A 26639-nucleotide genomic window follows, 5' to 3' on the forward strand; every position below is an offset into this window, starting at 1 on the left:
AATTCATAAAAAAAAATTTAATGCTAGTTTAGCTTCAAGTGACAACAGATTAAAACAATCCTCTGGACAAATGCTTATATTGATTAAGATTTTGCCATTCTTATTGGACAGTGCCGTAGAGAAAAATCCCTTTATCCAGTTTATTTTGGATTTAATTGAAAGTGTTAAAATACTTTTTGCCCCAGTTGTGTCTTTAAAAACTGTGTCCAAACTTAAAAAAAAATGATAGAAGATTACATGCTGCATCTTCCCTCTCAGATTATTGCCCTGGGACCTGTAATTTGTCATACGTGTATGAAATCCGAGTCTAAACACAGTTTTTTTTAAACAATGGTCAGCCAAATTAAACTTTAAGAATGTGTGCAAGTCTCTTGTAAACCACAATCAGCTGCTGGAGTGTTGTCAAAGTGAAGCAGGAACTGAGCATCTGATATTTGTAAATGAGAAAGGACTAGGTCCTGTATCAGAGGTTGCTAATGTGGAGTTTTTGGTGATTGAAGATGCTATACATCATGCCGTTAGAGTAAAGTGGCTTATTTTACATGGTAACAAATACATCTGTGACAGGTCTCAGATATAAATATACCTTCGAATGATTGACTTTCTTATTTCAAGGAAAAAGGTGAATGTTTCTTATTTTAAGATAATTTTTTGTTTTACACTCTATCTAAAAGTTATTTTTGCTTGAAATAAATGTAAAATGGTTCATTTTTAGATTTACAGACTAAATAAGAAAAAAAAAGTAATATATACTTGATACAAGTCTAATCATCTAACACATGAAACTGGAAACTAGCTTGTAATGTTCAAAACAAGATGGACAAGATAATCTGGCTAAATTTAAGAAAATAAATCTTGTTAAGCTACAAGAAATTTGCAGTGCAGTCTCCCTACCAGCTCTTTATAAAGGGCCCTAAGTGAACTAATTAGGCCCAAAGCTGGGTGTAAGCCTTTATGTTGCGTAGCATGATAATCACTTCAAACACTGGACTGTTAGATCATCCAAGGTTTGATCACTGCAGGATATCTGCCCTTAGCATCTATCACTAACTCCCTCAGACCGCCCTTTTCTTTCTGGTTGACCAATCAGTGGTGATCTCCCAAAGTCCTCTGCAGCCTGTTGTAGGGGTTGTGGCAGCACAATTGACCCTTGTTCCCCAGTGAAGTTTTTAAATAACTCCTCCAATGCCATTTTTAACCAAGCCTTTCAATTCATTCAAGGCTTTTAAAGTAAATATACTTTATACTAGCTGCTATAAGCCTGTTCAATGTACAATAATAAAAATAATATGATTGTATCCACATGTTCGCATATTTGCACATAGCTGTTTTATTTATGTATATATTTTTCATTTTATTATGAATTTATTTTGTTTTGCTGGGCTGTGCCATGTTATGTCCGTGTTTAACTGCCATAGCCGTAATTTCCTGCAAAGGACTATAAAATAAAGTATCTCTCGAGCAGGTTCCAACTTGAACAACATGTTTTAGAGAAATGAACAAAGCAAGCATTTAAGTGAGCTTTGAAGTAGAAGTTTGCACTTTTTTAGTGCGATTGTCACAAGTGTTCACCTACAAGCACCAACCTGTTTTAAATCCAGTTGTATTACAAGCCAGTGTACACAAGAAATTCGGTACCATAGGTGTAAGCCTGAGTAACATAATAGTGTGTTTAATCCACCAGAGTTTCCATTTAAATAGCAGGTAAACACAGGCGTTACTGATCACATTAGTTAAAGGTCTGTGCCTAAGCAGAAAAGAACAATGGGTGCTGTGAAAAAAGGCTCTATGTGACTCTTTTCCCCCCCTTAAAGCTTCCATGCTTAACATCCAAGTTCCTGAATCTGGATTATTTTTTCAGACTTTAGGAAGTTCCCCTCAGAGAGTAAAGAAAAAATGGTTCAAGACAACAAGTTTATTTTTCAATCCGTGCTTACAACAGTAACGTTTCTTTGTACAGTCATTATACGTTACAGTACAAAAAATGAAACTACAGTTTATATACCATATTAGTCCATATCAGTATTCTGCATTTCCATGTATTTATTCTGCATCCTATTATGTCTACTGTTAAGCATAATCTAATTTTCCCTAAATACAAAAGGAAAACCTCTGCAGTTATTTATCACAACATAACAATATGATACAAATATGACAAAACAGCCATGCAGTGTTGTCAGATACATAAAGGAGCATTAAGTTGCTCTCTAAGTGTTAGGTGTGAACATCCAATGATTCACCTGTTCCTCCCATGACTTTGCTTTTCTTGGGTTACTTATAAACTTTACCGATGGATTCACAGACTCAAGAACAAGTTTGTCTAAATTACTTTTGTCCCTGAAAAACGTTCCACTCTGAAAATTCTTAATTCAAATGGCAGGCTACTTTTTTAATTTCTTCTGCCTTAATTTATCACTCAAAAATCGTCAACCCGCTACTTTCGCCTGAGTCCACCGTGTTTGTTATGTATTAAAGTCAGTGGATCCCACAGACCACTGAAGCCTCACAAGTTGGAGTCCGCCTCAGAGACGGGAAAGTAGCCATTTATAGTCTTGGTGGTGTCTACCTCCGGAGCAAAGATAGCCAGTAACCTCTCCTGCTCCCTCTTGGTTTTAGGTAAGTCGTCAGATGGTCTGATGAGCAACTGGATGCGCTGTGAACGAGCAAACAAAGATTAAAATCAGGGCAAATGTTTTCCTCTGACAGGATGATCAGCATACCTCTCTGAGTGTCCCCTGGGTGGTGCTGATCTTATACACCATCCAAAGTGGAATGCAGACCATGGAGGAGAGAGCAAGCAGCCAGCCGATCACATATCCCCACCACGGGTACACATACTCATTGTTGTACTTCAGAGGAGTGTATTTAATGAGGGAGAATGCAAAGGTGCCCTGCAGAGACAAGGTAACAGGTTACGGCAACTAGTGACCTGCTTTATTTCCTCTCTTTTTTTCACTAATAGAACATTTATTGCCATTTTTGGAAGTTTATCTACTTTACTGAGACTCACAATGCACGTGGCAGGGGAGAAGAACAACCAACAGCACTTGATATACGGTCCTGGCCGGTAACCAATCATATCCTCAATGTTATCGTAAAAGCGATCCGCGCCTGGAAAAACACGATTTAGACATATCTCATCGTGGCACAATGTAAAACTCCCAGCTGGGTTTCTGCCAGTAACTTGGGTGAACACTCAGAATTACCTGTCAAAGCTTGTGCTGTAATCTTACATGCAGTTCTGTTTGCTTACCGTAAACCCACGCAATGCAAACTGTCTCAAAGATGGACATGAAGAGAAGACACATGCCGCTGGCTGCGTAGTAATCAAAGAGCTGAAAGACATACATGCCCCCCTAAACAGATACAAACCAAAGAGGTATAATCATTCAAATATAGTTTACAGTTACAGTTTTAGACAGTTTTTTCTACTCTTGGCTCCGTATGATGTCACTGAAAGGAGATATCCCTAATATGGTCATCTTAGGCACATAGTTTTTGCTGCACACACCTGCAGAACCCCTTTGTTTTTGTCTTTTTACGAGGGGCAGCCAATCAAAAGAAAGCTGGTTTAAAGGGTTTAAGGTTAGGATGGCTTATTGCAAAACTATTCTAATAAGGGCCAAAAAATAAAAACAGAGACCTGGAAGTGAGCATAATAGGTCTCCTTTAACTAAAAATGAATGGTAGCTTGAAAACTGTACAGTAAAATACTGTTATATAGTATAGTGCTGTTATTACACAAAGACCCTGGAACGCTGAAGCCCAAAAATGGACTATTTCAGCCCTCTTCCTAAAATTGGGAGCATTGCATAACAATGCTTGTCACTTACCTGAGAAGGGTCGCACAAAACCATTGACGCGCTTGTACTTACAAACTGAGGACTTGTTGACACCTCTACAGAGCATTCATGCTTCCAGCTGTGCACAGGTGAAACCACGTCAACTACGTTGGATTCTAGTAAGAGTTTATTTAATCAGAACAAAGCATCCCACCACCAGCCGCAATCCCTCCACCCCAGCAACAGCCCGATTTGTTGAGAGTATGTGTGCGTATGAAGACAATAGCTTTAACGTCACATGATCAAGCAAACTGCTGCTAAAGGCATTCATTCCTGTTAGGAAACAAGGGATGACACTACAGATTTAAAAAAAATGAATGATTTAAAGACACTCGTATGAAATCATTTACTACACACTAGAGGCCCATTTTACTTCTGTACTTGTTGATCTTTGGCTGTGTGAATCTGTGTGTTTATGGTCCCAGAGTGTGACCCCTACCTCCATAAGCATGACGAGGCCCATGAGGAAGGAGACCAGGACCACGGCTAACAGGAAGAGCTCCCGGCGGTACTTTCGACGGAACACGGCTGGGTACATGTCAACAATGGCCGTCACAAGGCTCTCCACGCACACAAACTGATGTAGGAGAGGGGAAAAGTCATTAATAGGAATGACTTTTCCCCCTCTCTCTGCAGTCTCTGCAAATCACTAAAGCAATCATGAAAAAGAAAAACCATCAAAGTGGCGGAGCATGTTATCTGAAAATGGTGCACAGCTTTGTACCTGACTGTCAAGCCCTAGAAAAACAATCATGATGAAGAAGAGGGCCGCCCACAAGGGAGACAAGGGCATCATGGACACAGCACGAGGGTAAGCTATGAATGCCAAGCCAGGGCCTGTGCAGAGACAAAGCAAACAACTTAAACTGAACAAACACAAACCAGCATAAGTATCAAAACATATTAGTGTCACTATGGGATTACTGCTACTTTGCTTGATATCAGGCCTCACCAGATTCTGCCACTTCTGAAATGGGAACATTTTGCTCATAAGCCATGAAACCCAGGATGGAGAAGATCGCAAAGCCTGCCATGAAGCTGGTGCCACTGTTCAGAAAGCACAGCGCCAGGCAGTCTCTGCAACAATATGTTAAGTGTCATTTTACTGCGCAGTTAAGCATTAGATTCGGAAAGGCAATTATAAAGTAAGAGGTGATGATGATGATGATGATGATGCTTGAGTTAGTGATTTTAATTGAGTCTACCCACCTTGGCGACCCTCAGCTTCTTCTTCTAAATATTAAGAATTACTTCGAATATAATCTTAAAAAGAAACTTTAGACTATTTAAAGGGAAAATTCACTCAGAATTTTTATTATTTTATTATTATATCAATCTTTTGATGAGGTCTCCTATGGTACTTGCCTCATCTATTCTGGTGGCAGGGTCCGGCGCTGTAAAACTTTGTGCAAGGAATGTGATATGATTTGAGCCAGCCATGCTCCCTTCTGTCCGATGACAGTGACAGTGAGGTGAGTTGCTGGCAATATCTTGAACTTTTCCGTTAGTAAGCGCTGCTGTTTTTGCCGCTGTGAGTTGCTGTTAGCCTCTGTTAGCCAGCATGAGTAAAACTTTCTTTGAAGTGAATCTAACATTGTATAACATAGAAAATAAAATTTAAAAATACTATGTGAAACTTTAATCAAAGTGTTTATCAGAGGGAAAGTGCGATTTTGAGGACGCTGGAGTCTAGCAGTAGCTGGCATGATGTTAGCTTACAACTAGCTGTTTTTGCTGTTTAGCTGGCTTGTTGTCAGCTGTCTGGAGATATCAGGGTCACATGTTTAAGCTGCTGACAATAAGTAATTGAGGAAATATCAAGAATAAATATACATTTTATACATGTTTTAATTTGTTAGAGCACTGACTGCAGAGGAGGAAAAGGATGATGTGTGAATGAGGGAGGAGGGACCGTAATGCTGGAGATGTTGAAGATATACATGTACAAATCTTAAACTGTCATATATAGATTGAAAGACCTATTTGGCATGCTGTGTATGTGGCTGTTTTCTAGCCACCTACATAAAACATGATTTTAAAAATGCCACATAACATGGAAAGTTATTTATCAGTTTCACATGGGAACTTACTTTTTTCACTGCAGACGGAAGTGTGCAACAACTTCAGTGGAGTGGTAATGTTTGCTAGTTGTACAATGTTTTGTTTGGCAAATGTATACAGTAGAAAGAAATTAGTTTGTATGTGAAACGGCTCACACAGTTTTTCAAATGCTTTGGTTGGCTGGTTGATTGGTTGGTTTGAGTGCAACAAAAGTATGTATTTTTAACTTTTAATTTAAAACTGGGCAACTCGCACTAAAAGAATCTAAAACCAAACAAATGTCAAAAATGAGCAACTTATTGGCCTAAATAATCTTGAGAAATGACTTGAATCTATGTAAGCGTGTAATTGAATAAGCACATGGACACTGCATTGCGTACATACCTATAGCAGTTATTATTATATTTATTGTAACTGCCCAGAGCAGTCAGCGACCCCAGACAGATGGCATAGGAGAAGAAGATCTGAGTGCCAGCATCCATCCACACCTAACACAGGAGAGATATGAATATAGAGATATAGAGATTTCAACTGCAGTGCTGTGTGACCAGGAGGATTCATGTGCTACATCTTTGCATAGACATTCAGCCATCACTGACTAAAGCAGGTGGGCAAAAGTGAAATGTCTGTTACTGGATTTGCTCTAGCTGAACATTTATTAACCATGCTTCCATAAATGGCAAACTGAGATGATATTGCACTATTTCAACATGTGATGTTAAACCAACACTTGCCGTGCAACTGTTTTGAAACACCATTGGGCATTTTTTTTGGGAGTTATTTTGGACTTGGTCTGTAAATCTGAAAAACACAATTAAAAAGTTTGCTTATTTTGCCCCAAAATAAGCTAGATTCTTGTAGAAATCCTACTTCTCCCATACATTTTAGTTAAAGATTCTTTTGGTCACTTAAAAAGCCACTTTAAAAGGTCTTGTTCCATAAAAAGGGGGAAAAGCCTGATTTTGTGTGCTTTCAGCTCAGTCCTGGTAGATCTTGTGTTTACAGTTCCAGTGGTTTCTTGACCTTGCATTTAATCCCCGCGGTCCTTGTCTCTTTCATGGAGAGCAGATGGACCCAGCAGAAACAAGTATCCCCCCAACCGAGAGCCATGGGGTACCTGCTCTTGGTTCACGTCACTCTTTGAAAATTTTGTGACTGGTCTAAGGGAGTTTTGTGCAAATGATCTTCATACCTGTGGATCTGCCAGTCGCCCCAAATCAGGGTAAAGGTAGAACTGGATGCCGATTCCAGCGCCAGGAAGGGTGAGTCCTCTGATCAACAGCACAATCAGCATCACGTAGGGGAAGGTCGCAGTGAAGTAGACCACCTATATCGACACACGCATATGTGCAAACAGGAAACATGTCAAAATAATCACCACATGACATCCATCACGTACCCCAGAGCTGCCTCTTAGTCCCCCTCTCACCCACCTTTCCTGTGGATTTCACCCCCTTCCAGATGCAGAAGTAGCACATGACCCAGGCGATGAACAGACACAGGGCCAGGTCCCCATTCAGCGAGCCCATTTGGTCAATGCCTGGGGAAATCCTTAGTGCTCTTCTCCTATTGAAACGGGGAAAAAAGCACACCAGTGACAAACCATCTAAATCATTAAGTCACTATCTGCTTTTCAACGAGGGTGCGACAACTCACTCCCAGAACTCAATGACAGGAGAGGTGGTGTTCAGGTTGATCATTTGGTCAGTTGAGGTGTTTCTCCTCTGAAACTCCACACAGTTTTCTGTAGGGGAAAAACCACATAGAAATTATTTATCATTGCACTATAAGAAGGGAAAAATACATTCTAAGAGGAAACATTCAAGAAGCTTTTTTGTGTTACCTGTATTCCACGTATTGTTGCAGGAAGACCAAGGTAGGTCCCAAGAAAAGGAGAAAGACAGATAGAAAATCCCCCAAGCCAGAACGATGATGTAATAGAAGTTCAGCAGAGTCACTATCACTTGGGTGCCATAGCCAAGACCTGCACAAATGATATTTAAATATACATAACAATATTCACCTTTATAATTAGTATATTCTGAATATCAAAAAAATATGTATGCTTAGGGTTGATGTTGGTCTTCCAAAACACCACAGTGAGAATAATAATGGAGATGAGGAAGAGAGATCATCCGCTTAAATTTGAGACTGAATTTATAATCCTTCTTTTTCACGTACATAGTCGTGAAAGATCAGACACCATCATATCATAAAGACCTCATAGTCCCATATTATCCCAGTAAAGCAGGCTGGTTTGTACTGGAGGCTTACTTGTTATTCGTAGAGTTTCTAAAAGTAGAATGGGAGACAGAGTCTCAGGGTTCAGGAAGCAGACACCCTCTCTACTTTTAAGATTAGGCTTAAAACTTTCTTTGATGAAGCTTATATTGTACTTAGGGCTGGATCAGGTGACCCTCAAACATCTATTAGGTATGCCGTTGTAGGCTCAGGCTGCTGGGGGACTTCCTGTGATTCGCTGACAATTTTCATTTTCAGTCCCTATGAAGCTATTTTTTCCAGATTACTCTCTTCTGTGTCAAAATCTAAGAATGTACATCTCTTTTCTCTTCTTATCACATCCCAGCTGTCTGCAACAGCAGACAGCTGCTCCTCCCTGAACCTGGTTCTGCTGAAAGGAAGTTCTTCTTCTCCACAATCACCAAGTGCTTTCTTATAGAAGGTTTGTGCGTCAGTGGGGGTTGTCTCTCGCTAACACTGGCAGTTCTTTACTTTACAGTACAACGTGCCTTAAGGAGATTCCTATTCTGATACGGCACTATACAGATAAAACCAAATTTACCTGAATCCTCCTTACCTTCAAACAAAGGACTGATCTTCCTCCAGCAGGTAATGCCTCCCTCACTGGTGTACTGGCCCAGTGCTACCTCCAGGAGGAAGACGGGAACACCACAAGTAAACAGGAAGATCAGGTAAGGGATGAGGAATGCACCTGAGTTGAAAAAGAGGAAATGATTAAGGGTTAGAGTTTATACCTTCAGCTGGGGTAACTCTGTTCAAATGCAATGTATTTCTACTGTCTGCACCTTTAATATTGAATCTGATTTGTAATAAAGTACAAAAAAATAAAAAGGAAAGGAGACCACATAAAACCATGAAAGCCCGCAGAGAGGCCGAGGGCATGTGGCTTGTTCAAGTTTTTTGCCTCTCTGCAGAAACAGCTGCTGTGAGCGAGGAGCAACAACAGCTGTCTGACCCCGCTCATTCCCGAACTCTGACCCCGCCACCCCATGGAGGGCGAGAGAGAGAGAAATGGGTATCTAATTTAGCAGTCAAACAAGCATAACATGCAGCCAATGAAGGAAGAGCTGTTTTTCAAACAGATTTTCAGAAACTTTGAATGCAGCTGTTTTTACTTCTATCATCAAATCAATTTAAGGATGAATTTTGCCTTTGAATAAAGTCTGCAACTCACAATAACAAGTTTTGTCTCTCATTAAGTCCATTAGTGAACAGATCAATTTCAGAATAATACTAAGATCTTCAGGTGTTTGCTTAACATACCTTTTGTACAAATTAGTGACGTGCATGAATTAGTTGATGGAAAACTGCAGAGAGGAGCACTCTTTATCTTCCCACTCACCTCCCCCGTTCTTGTAGCACAGATAAGGGAACCGCCACATGTTGCCCAGGCCGATGATGGAGCCGGCGACTGACAGAACGAACTCCAGCTTATTGCTCCACTGACCCCTCTCCTCCATCTTCACTTCAGAGGGTGGCAAGTCGCTGGCATGGCTGGTGTAATTGGCGAGGCCGGCGTTGACAGAGTCTCCTGTACAAAAGATGTACACGAAGATTGCAGTAGGCCATGGAAACTTGATGGCTGACACCCATATCGCCTGAATTGGAAGCCGATGTCTCTGCACACCAAACTGTTCCGACTGTAGAGCGCACAAAGTTCAAATATATGTGCACTTACCTTTCATTGTGGTGCCACTTTGTTAGCAGTGTGGAACTCTTGTGACGAGCTTGAAGCTGAATCTGTAGGTTTCAGTTTGACTGGGGCCAAGGTTTGACTATTTAACATGGCTGGACAGAGAGGTGGGGTTTTGTAATGCTAAACCAAGGCCAGCCTCCACTCTTTCCCTGCATGTGGTCCTTTCCGAGCAAAGTACATCATCCACCATGTCTCTACTGTTAAAATAAGGTGCAATGTAATAGTCCAAGGGGATGACATTTGACCTGTCAGCCTTAACTCATGTTCTTGTTGCAATGCACTTTGGCTACATAGGTAAAAAGAAACAAATATACATGTTTGTTTACATCAACAGACGCATTCTAAAAGTCAAACTAGTTGATGGAAGAAGGTTTTCCACAAATATGGTGCTAAGGTCTGAAAGAAATACATGTGTTGCTATAGACCATTGCTTCTCCTTTCATCTATGTTTAGCATTTTGGTCAAAAAGTCTTCTCAGTGGATGAGTCTGAAGACACAACATACAGCAGGTGGTGGAAGATGTGGCTACATAACAAAACAAAAGTTATGTAATTCTTTGAGTATCCTCGCAGCCCACCGCGGTTGCCCTTTCTTTCTCTCTGATAGAGGTGCCTCACTCAGACGGATGCCAAAAGCAGACGAGGTCAGTTCACACTGGATCTGACCTGTCTGAGTGAGGAGTGGACATCAGCACACCCACCACCCCCACCCTTGCCATAATCCTCTACTCCCCCAACAGAGCTGCGTACAGGTAGTGATACGGTATAAGCTTGACCAGTTAATTTTTCACCGTGATAATCGAGGCCCTGCTTTGAAAATGAAAGTCACAAAGCTGATGTGAGGTTTAAACCAGTTTGAAAAGAAATCAATCAACCACTCAGTGACATCTTGAGGTCACTCCCCCCGCCTTCACAAACAAGAAGTTTAGAAGAGGAGATGGTTGTCGTTTGTGTGCTTCGTCACATGGAGAAAAAAAACAAAAAACAACAACATTGCAATTTGTACTTATTTGACTAGGAAGAATTTATTAAAGGTGAGAAACAAAACAAAACAAAAAGCCACAATCCATTGGTTTAACTGCCTTAAAAGCTATGTACATTATAAATAATTCCACTACAATACAACCATTTGTTTTTCCTAGTCGAGACCTACTTATTGAGATGTTACTGTCTCAAGGGCCTGGCAGAGGGACAGAAGGGGAACTAATGTCCTGGAGCTGGGAACAAATTTGTCTGTTTGCCACTGAATACAACAGCTGGAATAAGTGAGTGTTTGACTGCAGGTAAGTTATTAATGCCTTGTTACTGCTGAACTGAGGACCAGGATGAAGACGGCAGGTTTTTAGGGACCTAAACTGCTGTAGGGGGATTATACAGAGAGGCCACAACATTAAATCCATCTGCCTAATATTTTGTGAGTCCCCTTTGTGACATCAAAACAGGTCTGGCCCTTTGAAGCAAGGTCACAGGACCTCAGAGGGCGTCTTCCGGTTGCGGGCGCCAAGATATTGGCAGCAGATGCAGCGATCGGGCTTATTCTGGTGCATCCTGTGGATGGTCCACTGGACTGACATGTGGGGAGGCCATTTCAACACCTTGCGTGTAATGACGAGCCGTTTCTGAACAGGACCTCTGTCATACAGGAGCAAATTAGACACATTTGGGTGGATGTTAACAGTATCACCCACATGAATACCGATACCAATAGCTTCCCGGCTGAGTGACGCACTGCAACGAGATGATCGAGGTCATTCACTTTACTCGCCTTTGGTTTTTAATGTTGTGGCTGACACATGTAAAGTCTGTTTGCAGATCTCAGCACTCGGAAACAGAGGAACGTTTTCTTGTGCTTGACACTCCCAACAGTTACAGGAACTGTTAACTTGTCTTGAGGTTAAAAAACTAGCCTGGATACTGGGCATCTTGTGAAGTTCTCTGTCATTGGCCCATGTTTTTTTTAAGTGCTAACTGCCCTGCTGAGAATCCTGCTGTTGCTGATGTGATGTCGCTGGGTTTAAGTGAGAAGCCGACGACCAGGAGGCAATCACCGATGACGATGGCACACTCTGCACGCTGCTGCCGCACATTGACGTTGTCAGCACAACGACGCTCTCCTCCGACACCTCCTCGACGCTCATTCCTCCACCGGCGGCCTTCCGGGAGCAGTCCATGCAGATGTAGTCCTCATTCTCGGCCATCTCGCATGACACACCCACACAGACCTGGTGGAACCACTCGTCACAGCCGCCATCACACTGAACCCAGTCGACCTGGGAAATAGGAGAGAAAAGAACAAAAAACCCACGTGATGAATTCAGAAATGTGAGTGAGTGAGACAATGACTTTTTCAAGCAAGACACTAAATTCAAAGATAATGTTTAACAGCACTCAATCACGTCAGTCTGGACAGTGAAACAAATTTGCTTTTTTCACCACGACAATAAATTTGAAAAGAAGCTTTAATTCAACAATTTTAATGAAAATACTGCATTAGCAATTAAAGAAGTCTGTTTCACAGCTGCAGCTAGAAAAAAGTGGTTTTTGCTGTTTTTGCTAAAAATTTGAATTTAAGTAAATTATTATCATTTTATTTTAAAGGTTACCTTCCTTTCAAAGTAGCGACTAACACAGCACTATGCCATCGTTTTGGGCTACAGTCACGAGTATGCCCTGGATAAATCATCAGTTAATCAAAGGACAGGACTGTAGGGCTAATGATTCCTCAGATTTGATTGGCTGCGCAGACTCAAAGGAGAAGAAGACTAGCCACTGGTTAACTTTGTGCAGTCTGCAGTAGTGTTTCTGATCAAGACGACATCAGGTGGCCTTGTTAATATGTTATGTCTAACTCTCTTTGAGGTGTTCCAGTGCGGTTACCAGCTGTTGCTATTCAATAAAAAGGTACCCAATGTTCATTGTGAGAAATGTTTGTTATCCACTCTGGTTTAATAAAACAAACACACATTCAGTGGATGACACCACAGTATTTCCCAGTCTCCTCAGATGGAATCATCAAACTGTCGAGCGTCTCTGTATGCAGACTGATGTTCCGTCTGACACCATGCGAACATCATGACACAATCATGGAGACTTACAGTTTAACACTGCAGTATGTTTGATTTCGTGCAGTCAATATGGGCTTAAGGGAATTTCACAGTCCAGAACGTCAGTAGATACAGAGTCCTGACAAAATCCACATCAAGACTTTGAAAGCTCTGCTCGTGCTTGCTGTACAGCTAATCATATGGCAGCAAATCAACTGCATTTAGGCGTGTAGACAAGGTCAACATGACCTGATGCAGTTCAACTTGAGCATTAGAACAAGGAGAAAAAGGTGATTTAGGTGACTTTGAATGTGACATGGTTGTTGATGGGCTAGGCTGAGTACTTCAGAGACTACTGATCTGGGATTTACCCCACACAACCATCTCTAGGGTGATCTAGAGGATCATCTAAAGAACAGAAAATATCTAGTGAGCAGAAGTTCACTGGGAGAAAATGCCTTGTTGATGCCAGAAGTTAGAGGAGAATGGGCAGACTACTTCAAGCTGAAAGGAAGGCAACAGTAAATAAAACCATGTCCTGACCATGCCACTTAATGACCACCGTATACACACTTTGTATATGGCTTTGTAGATGGCTGCTTCCAGCAGGATTACGCACCATGTCACAAAGCTCAAACCATCGCAAACTACAATCTTGAACATGACAAGGACTCCACCAGTCACCAGATCTCAGTCCTCTAGAACTCATTTAGTGCATGGTGGAACGGGAGATATACACCATGGATGTATAGCTGACAAATCTGCAGCCACTCTTTGATGCTGACAGATCAATATGGACCAAAATCTCTGAGGAATGTTTCCAGCAGCTTGTTGAATCTATGCCAAGATTCAACAATATTGAGAGCTGAGGTGCATCCAACCAGGTACTAATAAAATGTATTTGTAGACATAAAATTCTTCATAATAAACTATATTTCAGTCCTATTTCAAGGGAGTAGATGTGGTCTGCTACCTTGAATCATGTGAGATCAGTTTAGTTTCCTTGCTCCCCAGGTTTGAGTCCACATTTAAACCAGGTGAGCAGGGAATAAACTCTGAGACCACGATGGATCACAATAAAGTAATGACACAAAATAAGATTAAGAATATTCAACAATTTTTCAACATATTATATAATGTTAAGATTGTGTCCATCAAACATCTATGATTTCCCCCTTGTACCCCTTTCAACACACATCTGGATCTGCAATGGTGAAACTCGGTCGCAAGTGCCTTGAGGCGATTGTTGTTGTTGTTGTTGTTGTTATTTGGCACTGTATAAATGAAATTGAACTGAAATGTTAGTTAGTTAGTTATGGAGGACAATGACAGGTGTGCTCACCTTATCTTTACACGGCCTCTGGCAGTTTTTGGCTGCGCATACTGCATTCTCATCATTGGAGTCCTCTGCCCCCGACCAATCATACTTCGAGGGAATGTCAAGAATCTTCTTCTCCTTCCTCTTCTCCATCCCCTCCCTGATGGCCTCTGCCTTTGCGGCCGCTTTCTCTTTCCTCTTTCTCTCCTTCTCCTCTTTGGCCAACCGTTTGGCCAGTTGCTTCATTTCCCGATTCTTTTCCAGGTTGATTTTAAGTTTTTTCTTTTTGGGTTTACCCCCAAGGCCGAGCTCCAGACCCACCCTCTTTAAGTCTTTGGACTTGGGTGGTCGGATATCTCCCATCGCCGAAGTTCCACTGGCAGCTGCAGCAGCCATCAGCATGTGGTGGTGCTCAGCTCTTTCCAATTTGCGTTTCCGCTTCTTCTCGGAATCTTTGAGCTTGATCTTCAGAGGCTTTTCAATCAGAGAGTCGTCAGGCTGGAAAGAAAGGGAAAAAAAAGAGCAAATGAGAGCGATCACTGCCATTTCTTATTCTGTATTTACTGCATACATTGTGTGTAATTACACCATCAGAACAAACAAAAATGATTAATCTCAGCATTAAGTCCCTATCCAGCTGTGCAATCAGGTTGCATAATGGCTGAACTTCCTACCTCCATGACCTGCAGGAATCTCTCCTCAGAGGGTGGGTGAGTGGCCTGCAGGATTCTCCAGATGTGCTGGGTCTCATCCAGGGACACCTCCAGCAGGTCTCCAAGCATCATCAGGTCCTCCAGCTGGGCTTTAGCCTGCGGGGACAGCTCAAGAACAGGTGGCTCAAGGCTCCGAGGTACCAGCGGGGTCTTCCTGGGCTGCTTTCTGGGTGTAGCCAGATCTGAAATGTAAATATTTTGAGTATGAAATGGAAATCTCCCAAGGAGTAGTTAATGTAATTGTTTATTATGCAAATAAATGCCAAGAGGGAACAATGGGTAAACAGACTCAAAGCAAAGGGATTGTATTAAATAAATGCGGCCTCACTTTGAACACAGGACTTGGAGGCTGAGGAGTAAGCGTGCTCGACACAGAAGGAAGGCGTGGCAGCCAGCCACATGTGACTGACCACCTCCTCTGACTTCACGGGAATCTCCTCATCACAGAACAGGTAGGGCTTCACCTCACCAGGGTCCTGGAGCCAAACAGTCATACAACAACAACACAAGAAGTCAAAATAAGGTCCTATGACACCCCAATTTAAATCACACCACTGATGCCTCTCGTACCTTCATGTCATATCCGTAAGTCTCCCTGATGTCTTCGTCTGAATCCGTTTCCTCGTCGTCGTAGTCCACAGAGGGACGCGGTGACGTGGCTCTGCTGAAACCAGCCTGCTGGAAAGTTTGGATATGACCCTGGGAAACACACACAAACACACACGTACTCTTTAAAATTTATTCTCACAGGAAAGGTTTTATCTACTGAACTTATCAAAGAAATAAAAACAAAACAGCAATGATTCTTCAGCTTGTTGTTGAATAAGAACTGTTTTGCCTGATAATTTCCCTAGAGAGTAGATTTAATTTCAGGTTTCAGATCACCAGTCTGAAAACTTTCAGACTGCTAAGCCAATCCACTGGCCTGTTTATCTTTTTACATATTCCTGCCCTCTGCTGGTGAAGTGCACATTTACATCCAAAGCATCAATCTGTATCTCAAAAGAGAATTTCTAACCATGCAAAATTATTAATAATCAAAGTACCTGTAAGTCAGGATTGGCAGCGGCTTTCTGCAGCTCAGCGTTGATGATCTTCTCCGTTTTCTCCCTCGCAGCCTGTTCGACCATACGCTGGCTCAGCACAGACAGCTTCGCCAGGGCCGAGGACAACTCCTCTGTGGCCAGAGCTTGGCGTGCTCGGTCCTGTTAAGAAAGTTTAACCAACATAAGCGCAGGTAATAAGCAGAGACCAAAAGAAAAAACACTGAGAAGCTCGGATGCTACCAGTTAGGCATTGTCATTTATATGCGTACCTGCCAGCTCATTGCCCTCTCAGTCAAACACTGCAATGCTTCTCCTTCTGGCAGACGCACTGGCAGCTTCTGCAGTGAAACTAACAATGACAGAATGGTCTCTAATCTCGGCCTCCGTGATCGCTGGCACAGCGGACACAGGAATTTGGAGTCTTTACTATTGCTCTGCCAATTCACACCAATCTTTTTCTGAGATCCAGTCTTAGGCAGAGGGACGCAAGCTCCGTGGAACCAGTCTTTACAAAGTTCGCACTGCAACATGAAGCCGCTGGCAGTCTTTCGACACAAACAGAACTTGACCTCCTCGATGCGATCTGCCATGGCCATCTTAGCTAAATTTGCAGCTCGGAGTGAATGAATGGACTCCACTTCTTTCTGCTCTTTGGCTTTGAAAGCTGCTACAACAGTAGAAGGGTCCCGCACCTCCTCGTGGTTCTCCTCCAGATCACTCAGGGTGTCTGGGTCAAAGCCGCCCCTCTCCTTTTCCATGAGCTCCTTAACACGCTTTCGTTTGCTCTTGCTGTTGCCGTATACTCCAATGTCCACTCGAGGACTGAGGACCTAAGAGATATTTGTTATAATTATCATACAGACTTTATATTAAAGACATTTAAATGTGTATGCATCTCAGCCACAACTAACATCAAATGTTTCCATGACAGCCCACCTGAAGCAGTGTGTACGTGGAGTTCTTCTTGAGGAACGTGCGAGCAGTCCTCTCCCTCCAGGCTCGAGCTGCAGCTACCTGAGACTCCACCTGAGCTAGCGGATCGAGCCGCACAGGGATGGAGCGGCCCCTGGCCAGCAGGCTCTCCAGCTGATCCAGGTAAGCATAGCTGCTGCCGTTTTGGATGGCCTCCACCTTGGAGGTCCACTCCTTGGCCTTTTGCAGGGCCTCTCGGAGGGCCAAAATATTTGGCAGGTACGCTGGGATGTTACGAGCTTCCAGCACAATGCTCTCAAGCGTCGCCATGCTGTGACGAGGTCTAAGATTAAAACAGCACAAACAAACATGTGAACACTCCGATTTTAAAAGGTAGACTTTTATGGGTAATTTAGATCTCCATTCACATGTGAAACCTTACCTAGCCTGCAGGCAGGCGCGAGCCTTATCCTCCCATCTCTCTGACACGGTGAGGATTTCTTGGAGTTCAGCCATGGCCTTCTCCACGGCATGGTGGGGAGCCAAACCCACCCCAGAGTCGATCAGCCTCTTCATGAGCTCCAAAGTGACGCGGTGGGGCTCAGCAAGGGTGGCACGCACCTGAAATTTGATGATGTTCTCAGTCTCTGTTTTGCTCAATCTTTTGATGTTTATGATTTTAACTCATATCTGTCACTGCAAATATTTAGCTTCCTTTACACTGGCACAGAACTACTTAGAAATCTAAACAGTTCTAACAATATGATAATATTCTACAGAAACAGAGAGCAATACGGTGTTCCCATTTTGGAAATGGTAAAAACCTCATTGACTTAGTCTTAAGTTAACTCCTTTTCATTTCCACTTGGTAACAAAAGTGGAAATCCTTCTGTTTTTGCAAGGACAACAACTCATATCGCCTGATGTGGACTCACCTCATCAAGCCACCGGGCCTGCTGGAGCTCCTGTTTGAGTCTGGGCAGCTCTGGCAGCTCCACATCCAGGCCACTGCCCAGATCCAACAGCGCCTGCAGCTTGGAGGAATCGGGCATCTCATCTGACAGCGCCACCTGGGCCCGTTCATGAAAGTCCTCCACATTCTCCAGTAACTCCTGGCAATACGGGCAGTGACAGAAACATTTAGAGGTAAAGGAAAAGTAGGAAATGTCAGGGAGTGGTTTAAGAGTATTGGTTGAATGAGTGGGAGGGGGGGGGGGAGCAGAGAAAATTACACAAGAGAGGCAAAAACAAAATTTAAAAAACCCCAAAACAAAACAAAACAAAAAAAAAACAACAACTATAATTGGGATCTATGTATCGACATATGGAACTAACTTTGACTTGTCGCGCCTGGCTGATGATGCAGGGTAGCCTGTACAGCTGCTCTACGAACGCTTTCAGCTCATCCACAGTCAATTTGGTCCGACTGCGATTGCTCTCAGAACGCAGGCGGCTGCTACAGATGCACACAGAAAAACAGGGGAGAAAAAAAACAGATTTAGTTCAAAACCACCTACAAAATTAATACTGAAAAGATTTTTTAAAAAACTGATATCAGGTCCCCTAACTTGCGAGTGGTAAATCAGCACAAATCATTGTCCTGACCTGTGCCTCTGCTTGCGGCTGAGCAGCAGCTGGGCTACAGAGGAGCACGTCTCTGCCTCTTTGACCATCTCCCTCAGGCGACGGAACAAAGCGTTCTCAGGATACTTTCTGTCCTCTGCGTCCTCGAGCAAAACTTTGAGTTCAATGAGATCTGTGAGAGAGCGACAGAAAGAAAGAGCAGGAGAAAACAAAGATGAGAAACGATTTAGATATAATAAAGACATAAATAGCTAAATTTAGGGAACAAAATTCTTGTAGTTTATAATGCAATAAAACAGAGACCTTTTTTGTTTTTCTGGTCTGCAGCCAAGGCTTCTGTGACCCTCTTTGCCCAGGTATCATAAGACTGAGCCCGAGTCTTCACGCCATACAGCATGGAGGGGAACTCCTCCAGATCATAGCGATACCTGGAATGGATTGGACAAAAAAAAAAAAAACTGCACATGAAAATTTGTTTTAAGAATTTACTACCAACACAAGCTTGTGCAACTCTTAACATGATTAAAGTTTACGCCATGAATTTAAAAAAAGAAAAAAAAATCCCACCTAAGACACTTGTCGCCAAGAGGACAGTCACAGAGATCTTTCGCGTGGTGTAGACAAACCAGTCGGTCGGGGCTGCAGGAACAGGTCAGCGCAGACAGGAAACAGGTTGTCTTACACTTGTAGCACTGACGCTCATCGTCCGGAACGAGTTCAAAAACCTCCAGCTCGGACGACAGTACCCCCTGTTGGCAATGAGGAAAGCGATGCCCAAATGATCAGAATGGGTTACATTACACATATAACATCCACAAAACAAAAAAGAAAAACATTCACCATTTCCTGGACAGCCTGTCTGAGTTTTGTTTCTTCATCCATCATCTCTTGCATTTCTTTATAGACGGCAGCAGCCAGCTCCACGTCGAGGCTCTCGGGATCTGAGGCCATCTTGCAAAGCAGCTCCTCGTGGGAGAAAACGCAGTACCGGTGGAGACGCCGGTAATGGGCGACACACTGACGGCCCACTGGCAACTGAAGAATGGGTGAAAAACGAGCAAAGTTTTGGCAAAATAATATATATAAAAAATTCAATATTTAAAATAAAAGAGGAGTTTGTATTTTTGCTCCCTCACCCAATCAGCTGTGCAGAAATTAACAGCCTCTGCAAAGTTGTAGCCCTGGTTGAAGCCGCTGTGGTAGGCCCGGGGAAAGGTAACCACAAACTCCCCGGCACACTGATTGGTCCTGTACACCTGAGGAGAGGAATATATAGGTAATAAATAAAGCTCTCCACATGAATATTTAACCAGATCAAATTCCAACCCAGAGTACAGGCTACATACAGGGACACCATGCTCCATGAGGACGTTGGGATTCATGATGGTGACGAGCTGATGAAGGAGGTCAGGCTGGGAGTCAAAAAGCTCTGGAGCTAACTTTTTCATGACAGCCTCTAATTTCTCTGCTGCAGAGGCCGGGACTCCATACCAAGTCTTGGGTTCTCCCCTGAAGAACAGAAGGAAGACATCAGAATGTTGTTTTATATTTAAGGCTTCTATTGTACCATAACTCCACAGAGCAGACATAAACATAAGATCAACTATAAAAGCCCTACTGAAGCAAAGGATTACCACTGACATGCAGAATTTTGTTTTCATCAACACTACTACTTCTCTGCTGCTTCCAAAACTATACTTCATAAACTTGCCAGTGAAGAAAATTGATGGAGTAGCTCCAGTGGTCTTCGATGTGCCAGCAGAAGGAGGAGAAACACATGCCCACGTAGAGCCAGGGTACCTTCATGCCTGAGATGTCCACGTTGATGTGGGTGAGCACAGATTGCTCCAGCACTGGCATGTTGTTCAAGTTCCAGCCTGAGTTTGCATAATCCTAACAGGAAAGGAAAAGAGTGCTTCTATTCAGAGCAAATTTGAAAGTATTAAATAAATAGACTGGAGGCTGGAGTTTGCTAGATGGAACCAATCAATAAAATACTAAATAAGATGATGTGTGCGCAATTAAAAGTCTTTAGCAGAATATATGAGAAAATGAGCTGACAAATGTGCCTTCCCATCAGTGATGGCATTTGGGGGGAAAAAAAGGAAAAGAGCAGAAAAATATTACTTTTAGTTTTTTTTTAAGTTGACTGTCCACTGTACAAGTGTTTGACACACTCTAGGTAACCCCTGTGTTGCTTTTTAATTGGACTGCATACACAGTTTGCTTGAACAATACTGTCTCTTCGTGTTACTTTTCAACTTTTGTCAAGTCAACACATCACCACGTTACGATATTTACACTGTGTAACCATCTTCTCACCTCCTCATCTCCCAGCAGCCTCCTCTTTCCGTCCCTGACAGGGAATCCGCTGCCGACATCCTTGGAGCTGATGTCTGCTCCATACTCTACGATGACATCCTCCTCAATGCTGCTGACCAGACGCCAGAACTCCTTCTCCACCAACTCTGTGGGGACCATCTGAGGAGTGTAAGATGGATCTTATGACATATCCTGTTTTAGATCTTCGCTGAAAGGCTTGAGAGCAGCATCCGTTTAAAATGGTAAATGGCCTGTATTTGTATAGCGCTTTTCCAGTCCCCAAGGACCCCAAAGCGCTTTACACGTTCAGTCATCCACCCATTCACGCACACATTCACACACTGGTGATGGCAAGCTACATTGTAGCCACAGCCACCCTGGGGCGCACTGACAGACACTACTCATTCTAGCTCTACTGAGTAGATTTCACATACATGAACAGGCATGTTGAAGTAGTCAGACTTGAAGTGGTCGGCCATCTCTCCGAAGCTTTGCAGGCTGTACTCCCTCACAGCTTGCTCGAAGCCAAATGCCTCCCTAGGCTTACTGCATTCCTGTGTAGAAGCATGAACAATTCATTAGAGTTGCTGCTGTTGAAGCCACGCCCATATAGAACAAATGTCTCTCTGTTCTATACATTTCTTTCAGTCTTCACCCATATACTTGGTATGATGAATACTATAGTAACTGTAAGAGCACCAATCTTTGACATGAGAAACATTTGTGGTATACCACAGATGGCTCAGGGAGAATAAAAGCACATTCAGCGCCTACCTCAGCAACACACTTAGGGCACCGCCAGTCTCCTTTGGGTACGTCCTGCAGAGGTGGGATCAAGCAGAAGGTGTGGTAGCTGTCATCACAGCCATCACACAGCAGGAGTCGGTCCTCTTCGTCCCCTCGTCCACACACAAGGCAGAGATAAAGGTCGATCTGAGGGTTAGCGCCACATTTTTATTTTATTTTTTTTAAAGGGAAAACAAAACAAAACAAGATGCAAAAATTGTTGTGGTATTGAATAACATGGTGAATGTCGACACTGAACACAATGAAATGATAAAATCACACTCACAAAGTTGACCTCCAGGGTCTCCTTGCGTGGTCTCATCTTGATGGCGAAGGCCTGGGCTTTGAGGTGCCGCTGCTTCTTGTTGAATCCATCATCTAAGTGAATTGGAAAACTACAGTAAGAGGAGTGGCTCTTGGTTTTTGTGTTTAAAAACAAAACATAACAAAAAACAAAGCCCACACAAGTCAATCAAAACTTTTGTTTACCAGCTGATACGATCTCCAAGCCGACCATCTTGGGACTCGCTCCAAAGATTTTAAGGGTTTTTGGCTCCTTGTTTTCCCGCTAGAGAACAACAACAATAACAGCATTAGACTGTGAAACAAAGTGATCCTGCTAAATGTTAAGACATCCTCAGGGGGGGACCATTCCTGACACAGTTAGAAATCTGGATGTGCAGAGGGAATGCCAAAAGTTAACGTGTCAAGCACTTTTTCAAACTTTTAGTTGGGGGGACTAATTGCTCTGCTACAAATGATAACTTCATGACCCATTTGCAACAATGTTATCAAATGTTACATGAAACGCATTAGTAGACAAAAGATAACCAAGAGCTCATGGCATTTTTAATTTTAGGTCAGTGTGGGTTACAAATTCAACTCTGAGTTGATGTCTGAGCAGCTTCACTTTACCTCTGATTTCAGGCGCCTGGAGCGTCTCTCTGGCAGTAGCCGCTCTTTGGTTTGCAATCCATCACCTTCTCCATCTTTATCCTTCTCATCCTCCTCATCGTGCTCCTCTTCCTCTACAGCCTCCTCGCCAACTCCCTCATCTACCTCATCCCCATCATTTCCCTCATCATACAACCTTTGGAGGCCCTAATCAGAGGCAAAATGATCACTGAATAGGTTACTGAAGAAAACCAGGATGTTATTTGGCCCAAAGGCTATTACAAGCTATTAGAAACAGGACATTTATATACAGTATGAAGTGTTTTGGGAGAAACCTCTATAAGTACAATACATATACATGCAATTTAGACAAGAAACCTCAGAGGATCTACTTAAAACACATTAGCTGTAGTTTTCCTCCCAATTATGATACAAATTGCAGTTAAACAGCATTCAGCACCACTCACAGTTAGTGTGGCCCCAGTCTGGAAGAGCTCATAGGGGTAAAGGATCCTCTCATAGTGAGAACGTAGAAGAGACCCGGTGCCTTTTCCATGAGGGTAGCCCATTCGGCTGGCCACCTTGGACCATAATTTTTCTTTACACACCGTCTCAAAGCCGCCCTCGGATGACACAATCTTTAATGCACACAAGGAAAACATTTTTTTTTAGCTCTTACCACTTAATCCATCTAATCATCCAAAATATTTTTTAACATCATATGGTAAAAAAACATTTTTTTTGCGCTGCCAAAGGGTCCTTATTTACAAAAGTTCACTAAAAAAAATAAATCAATTTTTAGGTTAAAAAACAAAAATCTGAACACAAAACAAAAACAAACAAACAAACAAAAAAAAAAAACACATCCATGCTGACTGGTTCCACCTTGCTGAGCTGGTAGAGGTCCAAGAGTTTCCTCTCCACATGAGGGAATCGAATCTTAGATCCCTGCAGCTCCCAAAACTTTGCGATTTGATCCAGAAAGTTGAGCTTTATGCGAGTGAGCGCCTGGAAAAGCAGCAGAGAAAGAGCAAAAGGACAGATTAGAAAAATCATCCATACATAAATACTGTTGAGATCAGTAAAAAATAGTTAATGCAGTCTGATAATGATCATCTGCGCATTTCTAATATATATAAAACAACATTGCAGCTGTCCTGGTGCCCCGAACTGAAACAACACATATCCAAAATTTGACTTTAAGGGCATCCATGACATCAAACGTTGGACACAATTAAAACTAAACTGAAAAAAATAATAATGCAGCTTTTTGTTTTGTTTTAATAACCTTTTCCTAGTCAAAATAAAAACTGCAGTGTTTTTTTTTCCCCTGAGTGAGACTTTTCTTTCTTGGTGTCCACGTCTCCTCAGACCCGACATGGTCTGCCCCCATTCAGGTCCAGTCCAAAAAGGCTACACAGTGCCTGTACCACCTATGACAACTGAGGAAGTTCGGGGTCTCTCCAGTGATCCTCAGGACTTTCTATGCAGGCGCTGTGGAGAGCATCCTCAAACAGAACACTGCATCCTGGTATCGGAACAGCTGTGTTAAGGATCAAAAAGCTCTTCAGAGAGTGATCCATACAGCAGAACGCTGCTGCACGACTGCTCTCCCCTCCCTACAGGACATCTACACCAGGAGATGTTGGTCTAGAGAAGCTCAGATATTGAAGGACCCATCCCAACCAACTGTTCCATCAGGCAGAAGGTTCCACACCATCCGGGCAAGAACAGAGAGATTCAAGATAAGCTTCTATCCCCAAGCCATCCGTGTCCTAAACCAGAACAAGCCGCCCCACTCCCCACCCACAGCATCCATAAGTGACTGAGACAGGACTTATTCTCAACACATCCCAACCTGATTCTTCTCGCCTTCACTACAGCACTAGACACTTTAACGCCCACTCACACAATGGACATTTTTAGATTTTCAATTTAAACATTTCCAGATTGTTTTATTTTATTTTATTCACTTAATGTACATAATTCACTCACTTACTGCATAGAATGCTAATTACTGCATATAATGTGGTCTTTTGTATAATTCACTTAATGTATATAATGTTCTCTCTTTTTGCACAGTCAAGGGTGTCAGGACACATTCCACTGCGTGTTGTACTCATAACTATGCATGTGACAAACAAAGGATCTTGAATCTTAATTATCTATCATACACACAGCCAAAGCAGTAACAATAATGGCTTCAGTCTCATTATAAACATTGACTGGAGTTATTTTATTTATTCATTCATTTGTGGCACACTCACCTCAAGTTCATTCAGCCTTTGCACCCGAGGAGTGAACCGGAAGTTGCGTACATCACAGGCAAACGGAGGCTGCCAGTCCTGATTGACAACAGAAAAGAAATATTACATTCACCAAAACAACCTGAGCAATGAGGAAATCATTGTGACAACACGTGACTAGTTTAAAGTAAAAATAAAAATCTAAATGTATCTGTTGCATGTGTGCATGTGGACGCCATTAGGCCCAATGTCTACCATCGTTCCACTTGAATTTAGCTAGCCACCACTTTAAAACCAAAACACCAGGTGGGAGTGAGGAAAACAGCTACATTTTCTTCGCACTTCCGCCCACAATTTTTCTGAACAACAAACGGAAAGCAGTGTCAAAAATGTTTAATTAAAAACTGAAAAGAAACTGAGCCTCGTTTGACCTCTATTTAGACTAATGGCAACTAGTAGCGTCGCTGCGTTTCGTAAAATCCACGCAGGCCCAAAGTAAGCCAGCTCAAGATCACAAAGAGACAACAAACCAAAAACCTCTGCAGACTTTCAGTGTTATAAAAAATACCTGAGGGGGTCGGATTTTGCAGATGCCCGTCTTCTCTGCAATAGGTCGGATCTTGTTGATGAATCCCAAAGGATCCGAGAAATCCTCCCAACTCGGCTCAAACACCGGGCATTCAGGAGGGGGCACGAACTCCGCAAACGCAGACATATCGGCGTCCGTCCAGTGACACAGTCTTTAAAAAATATATATCAGGAATAAAAGTGCGCAAAGTTGAGCCTCAGGAGTCCATAATTGTGTTAGCTGCAATTGTTTCTTCCTTCTTCTTCTTTAGTGTCCATCGTGATTCTTCCAATCTCCCCAAATAACAAATCACGTCAGTGACAGGAGCATCCCAGGGGCGAAACCTAATGTGGTGTGAAAGGTGAAGGCAGAAAATACAACAAGAACCGAGTCAATGATGCATGTCACTCCTGTATCCGTAAACAGAGGGCCAAACCAGGCCGGGGTATCGCCACCAAATTCTCCCCCTACCTGGGACGGAGGGCAGGGTCAGTCCAAAAACGCCACCATTGCTCCTCTCAAACCAAAGCTTCAGGAGGAAAAAAAATATGCGGTGAAGACTTGGCCGCAGACGATTTGGAAAAGAAGTTTCACAATACCCAACACACAAAAACACTCCGTCTATTATGTTAAATAAGCTAGCATCGCTTCTGCACTACCTGGGCAGTGCATGATTTTTTTCGTGAGGATGCATTTCCAACAAACTTATCTAAGGTTAGCTGTAATGTTCACTAGCTAACGTAATCACGCTAGTGAACTCGTCGATGTCCTCCAAAATAAACTCCAGCCTCTTCGTCCTCCTACTCTGGTGGCACCAGTCAAGCTTGAAAACAACACGGATAAGCCTAGTAACAAGCGTACACTGTTGACTGTTTCCTTCTCTCCGCACATCGGCCCCCATTCATTGAAGCATTTGAGGCAACGGAGAACTAGCACACAGCTAATTTGGTAAGCTAAAAGAAGCTTAGCTACCGCTTCCCGTTGCGCAGCTAACATTGACGTTAGCTGGCACAGTCGGCTGAGAAGAACGGTCCTCCGTGGTTTAAGCAGATTAAATGAAATCGCATATACAAAAGCAATACTCTCTTTGCTTTGTTTTACCGGAGGCAGCTTTCCGTATATTTAAACGTCGTCTATACCTATTGTAGTCGGATTAGCAAACGTGCTAGCTACAACTAGCAAGGAAAGGGAAGAGCTCTTATGGTGCTTTCATGGACACTCGGAAAAAGTTTCACTATTTTGAATTCATTGCTGTTTTTTCATCTAACTTTGATGCTTGCGTGAATAAAATGTATTTGGTAACAAGCGCTAATAAATTCATATTAGTTGTAAAAATCTGCTGGATT

The 26639-nt window shown here is 42.7% G+C and overlaps 2 protein-coding genes across 4 annotated transcripts; both read right to left on the bottom strand.

Annotated features, from left to right (window-relative positions):
• Window positions 1-2021: 2021 nt before the first annotated feature.
• Window positions 2022-9625, bottom strand: LOC134647061 (sodium- and chloride-dependent GABA transporter 2-like). Of its 3 annotated transcripts, none has more exons than XM_063501203.1 (14): window positions 9508-9625; window positions 8722-8856; window positions 7747-7887; window positions 7560-7647; window positions 7337-7454; window positions 7096-7230; window positions 6288-6391; window positions 4795-4919; window positions 4567-4679; window positions 4282-4419; window positions 3254-3356; window positions 3011-3111; window positions 2721-2891; window positions 2022-2653 (listed from the first exon to the last, which is right to left on the bottom strand). In XM_063501203.1, the coding sequence occupies exons 1-14, from the start codon at window positions 9623-9625 to the stop codon at window positions 2504-2506; spliced, it is 1740 nt and encodes a 579-aa protein (XP_063357273.1). In that variant the 3' UTR covers window positions 2022-2503. The 3 variants fall into 3 exon arrangements, with proteins under 3 accessions (XP_063357273.1, XP_063357274.2, XP_063357275.1); XM_063501204.2 differs by having other exon boundaries at window positions 7337-7469; XM_063501205.1 differs by lacking the exons at window positions 7747-7887; window positions 8722-8856 and having other exon boundaries at window positions 7337-7469; window positions 9508-9562.
• Window positions 9626-10853: 1228 nt separating this feature from the next.
• Window positions 10854-26501, bottom strand: kdm5a (lysine demethylase 5A). The gene is made up of 29 exons (XM_063501202.1): window positions 25765-26501; window positions 25294-25637; window positions 24747-24824; window positions 23365-23487; window positions 22947-23117; window positions 22501-22686; window positions 22075-22153; window positions 21872-21963; window positions 21574-21732; window positions 21234-21353; window positions 20800-20958; window positions 20189-20370; window positions 19824-19986; window positions 19614-19733; window positions 19318-19512; window positions 19045-19226; window positions 18781-18905; window positions 18499-18649; window positions 18229-18349; window positions 17829-18005; window positions 17336-17514; window positions 16918-17236; window positions 16251-16811; window positions 15982-16140; window positions 15506-15634; window positions 15264-15411; window positions 14897-15117; window positions 14247-14720; window positions 10854-12130 (listed from the first exon to the last, which is right to left on the bottom strand). Exons 2-29 carry the CDS (start codon window positions 25438-25440, stop codon window positions 11825-11827), a joined length of 5226 nt encoding a protein of 1741 aa, XP_063357272.1. The 5' UTR covers window positions 25441-25637; window positions 25765-26501; the 3' UTR covers window positions 10854-11824.
• Window positions 26502-26639: the final 138 nt, after the last annotated feature.

The sequence above is a fragment of the Pelmatolapia mariae genome, linkage group LG17, assembly GCF_036321145.2.
Source record: "Pelmatolapia mariae isolate MD_Pm_ZW linkage group LG17, Pm_UMD_F_2, whole genome shotgun sequence".
In the NCBI taxonomy this organism is placed as follows: domain Eukaryota; kingdom Metazoa; phylum Chordata; class Actinopteri; order Cichliformes; family Cichlidae; genus Pelmatolapia; species Pelmatolapia mariae.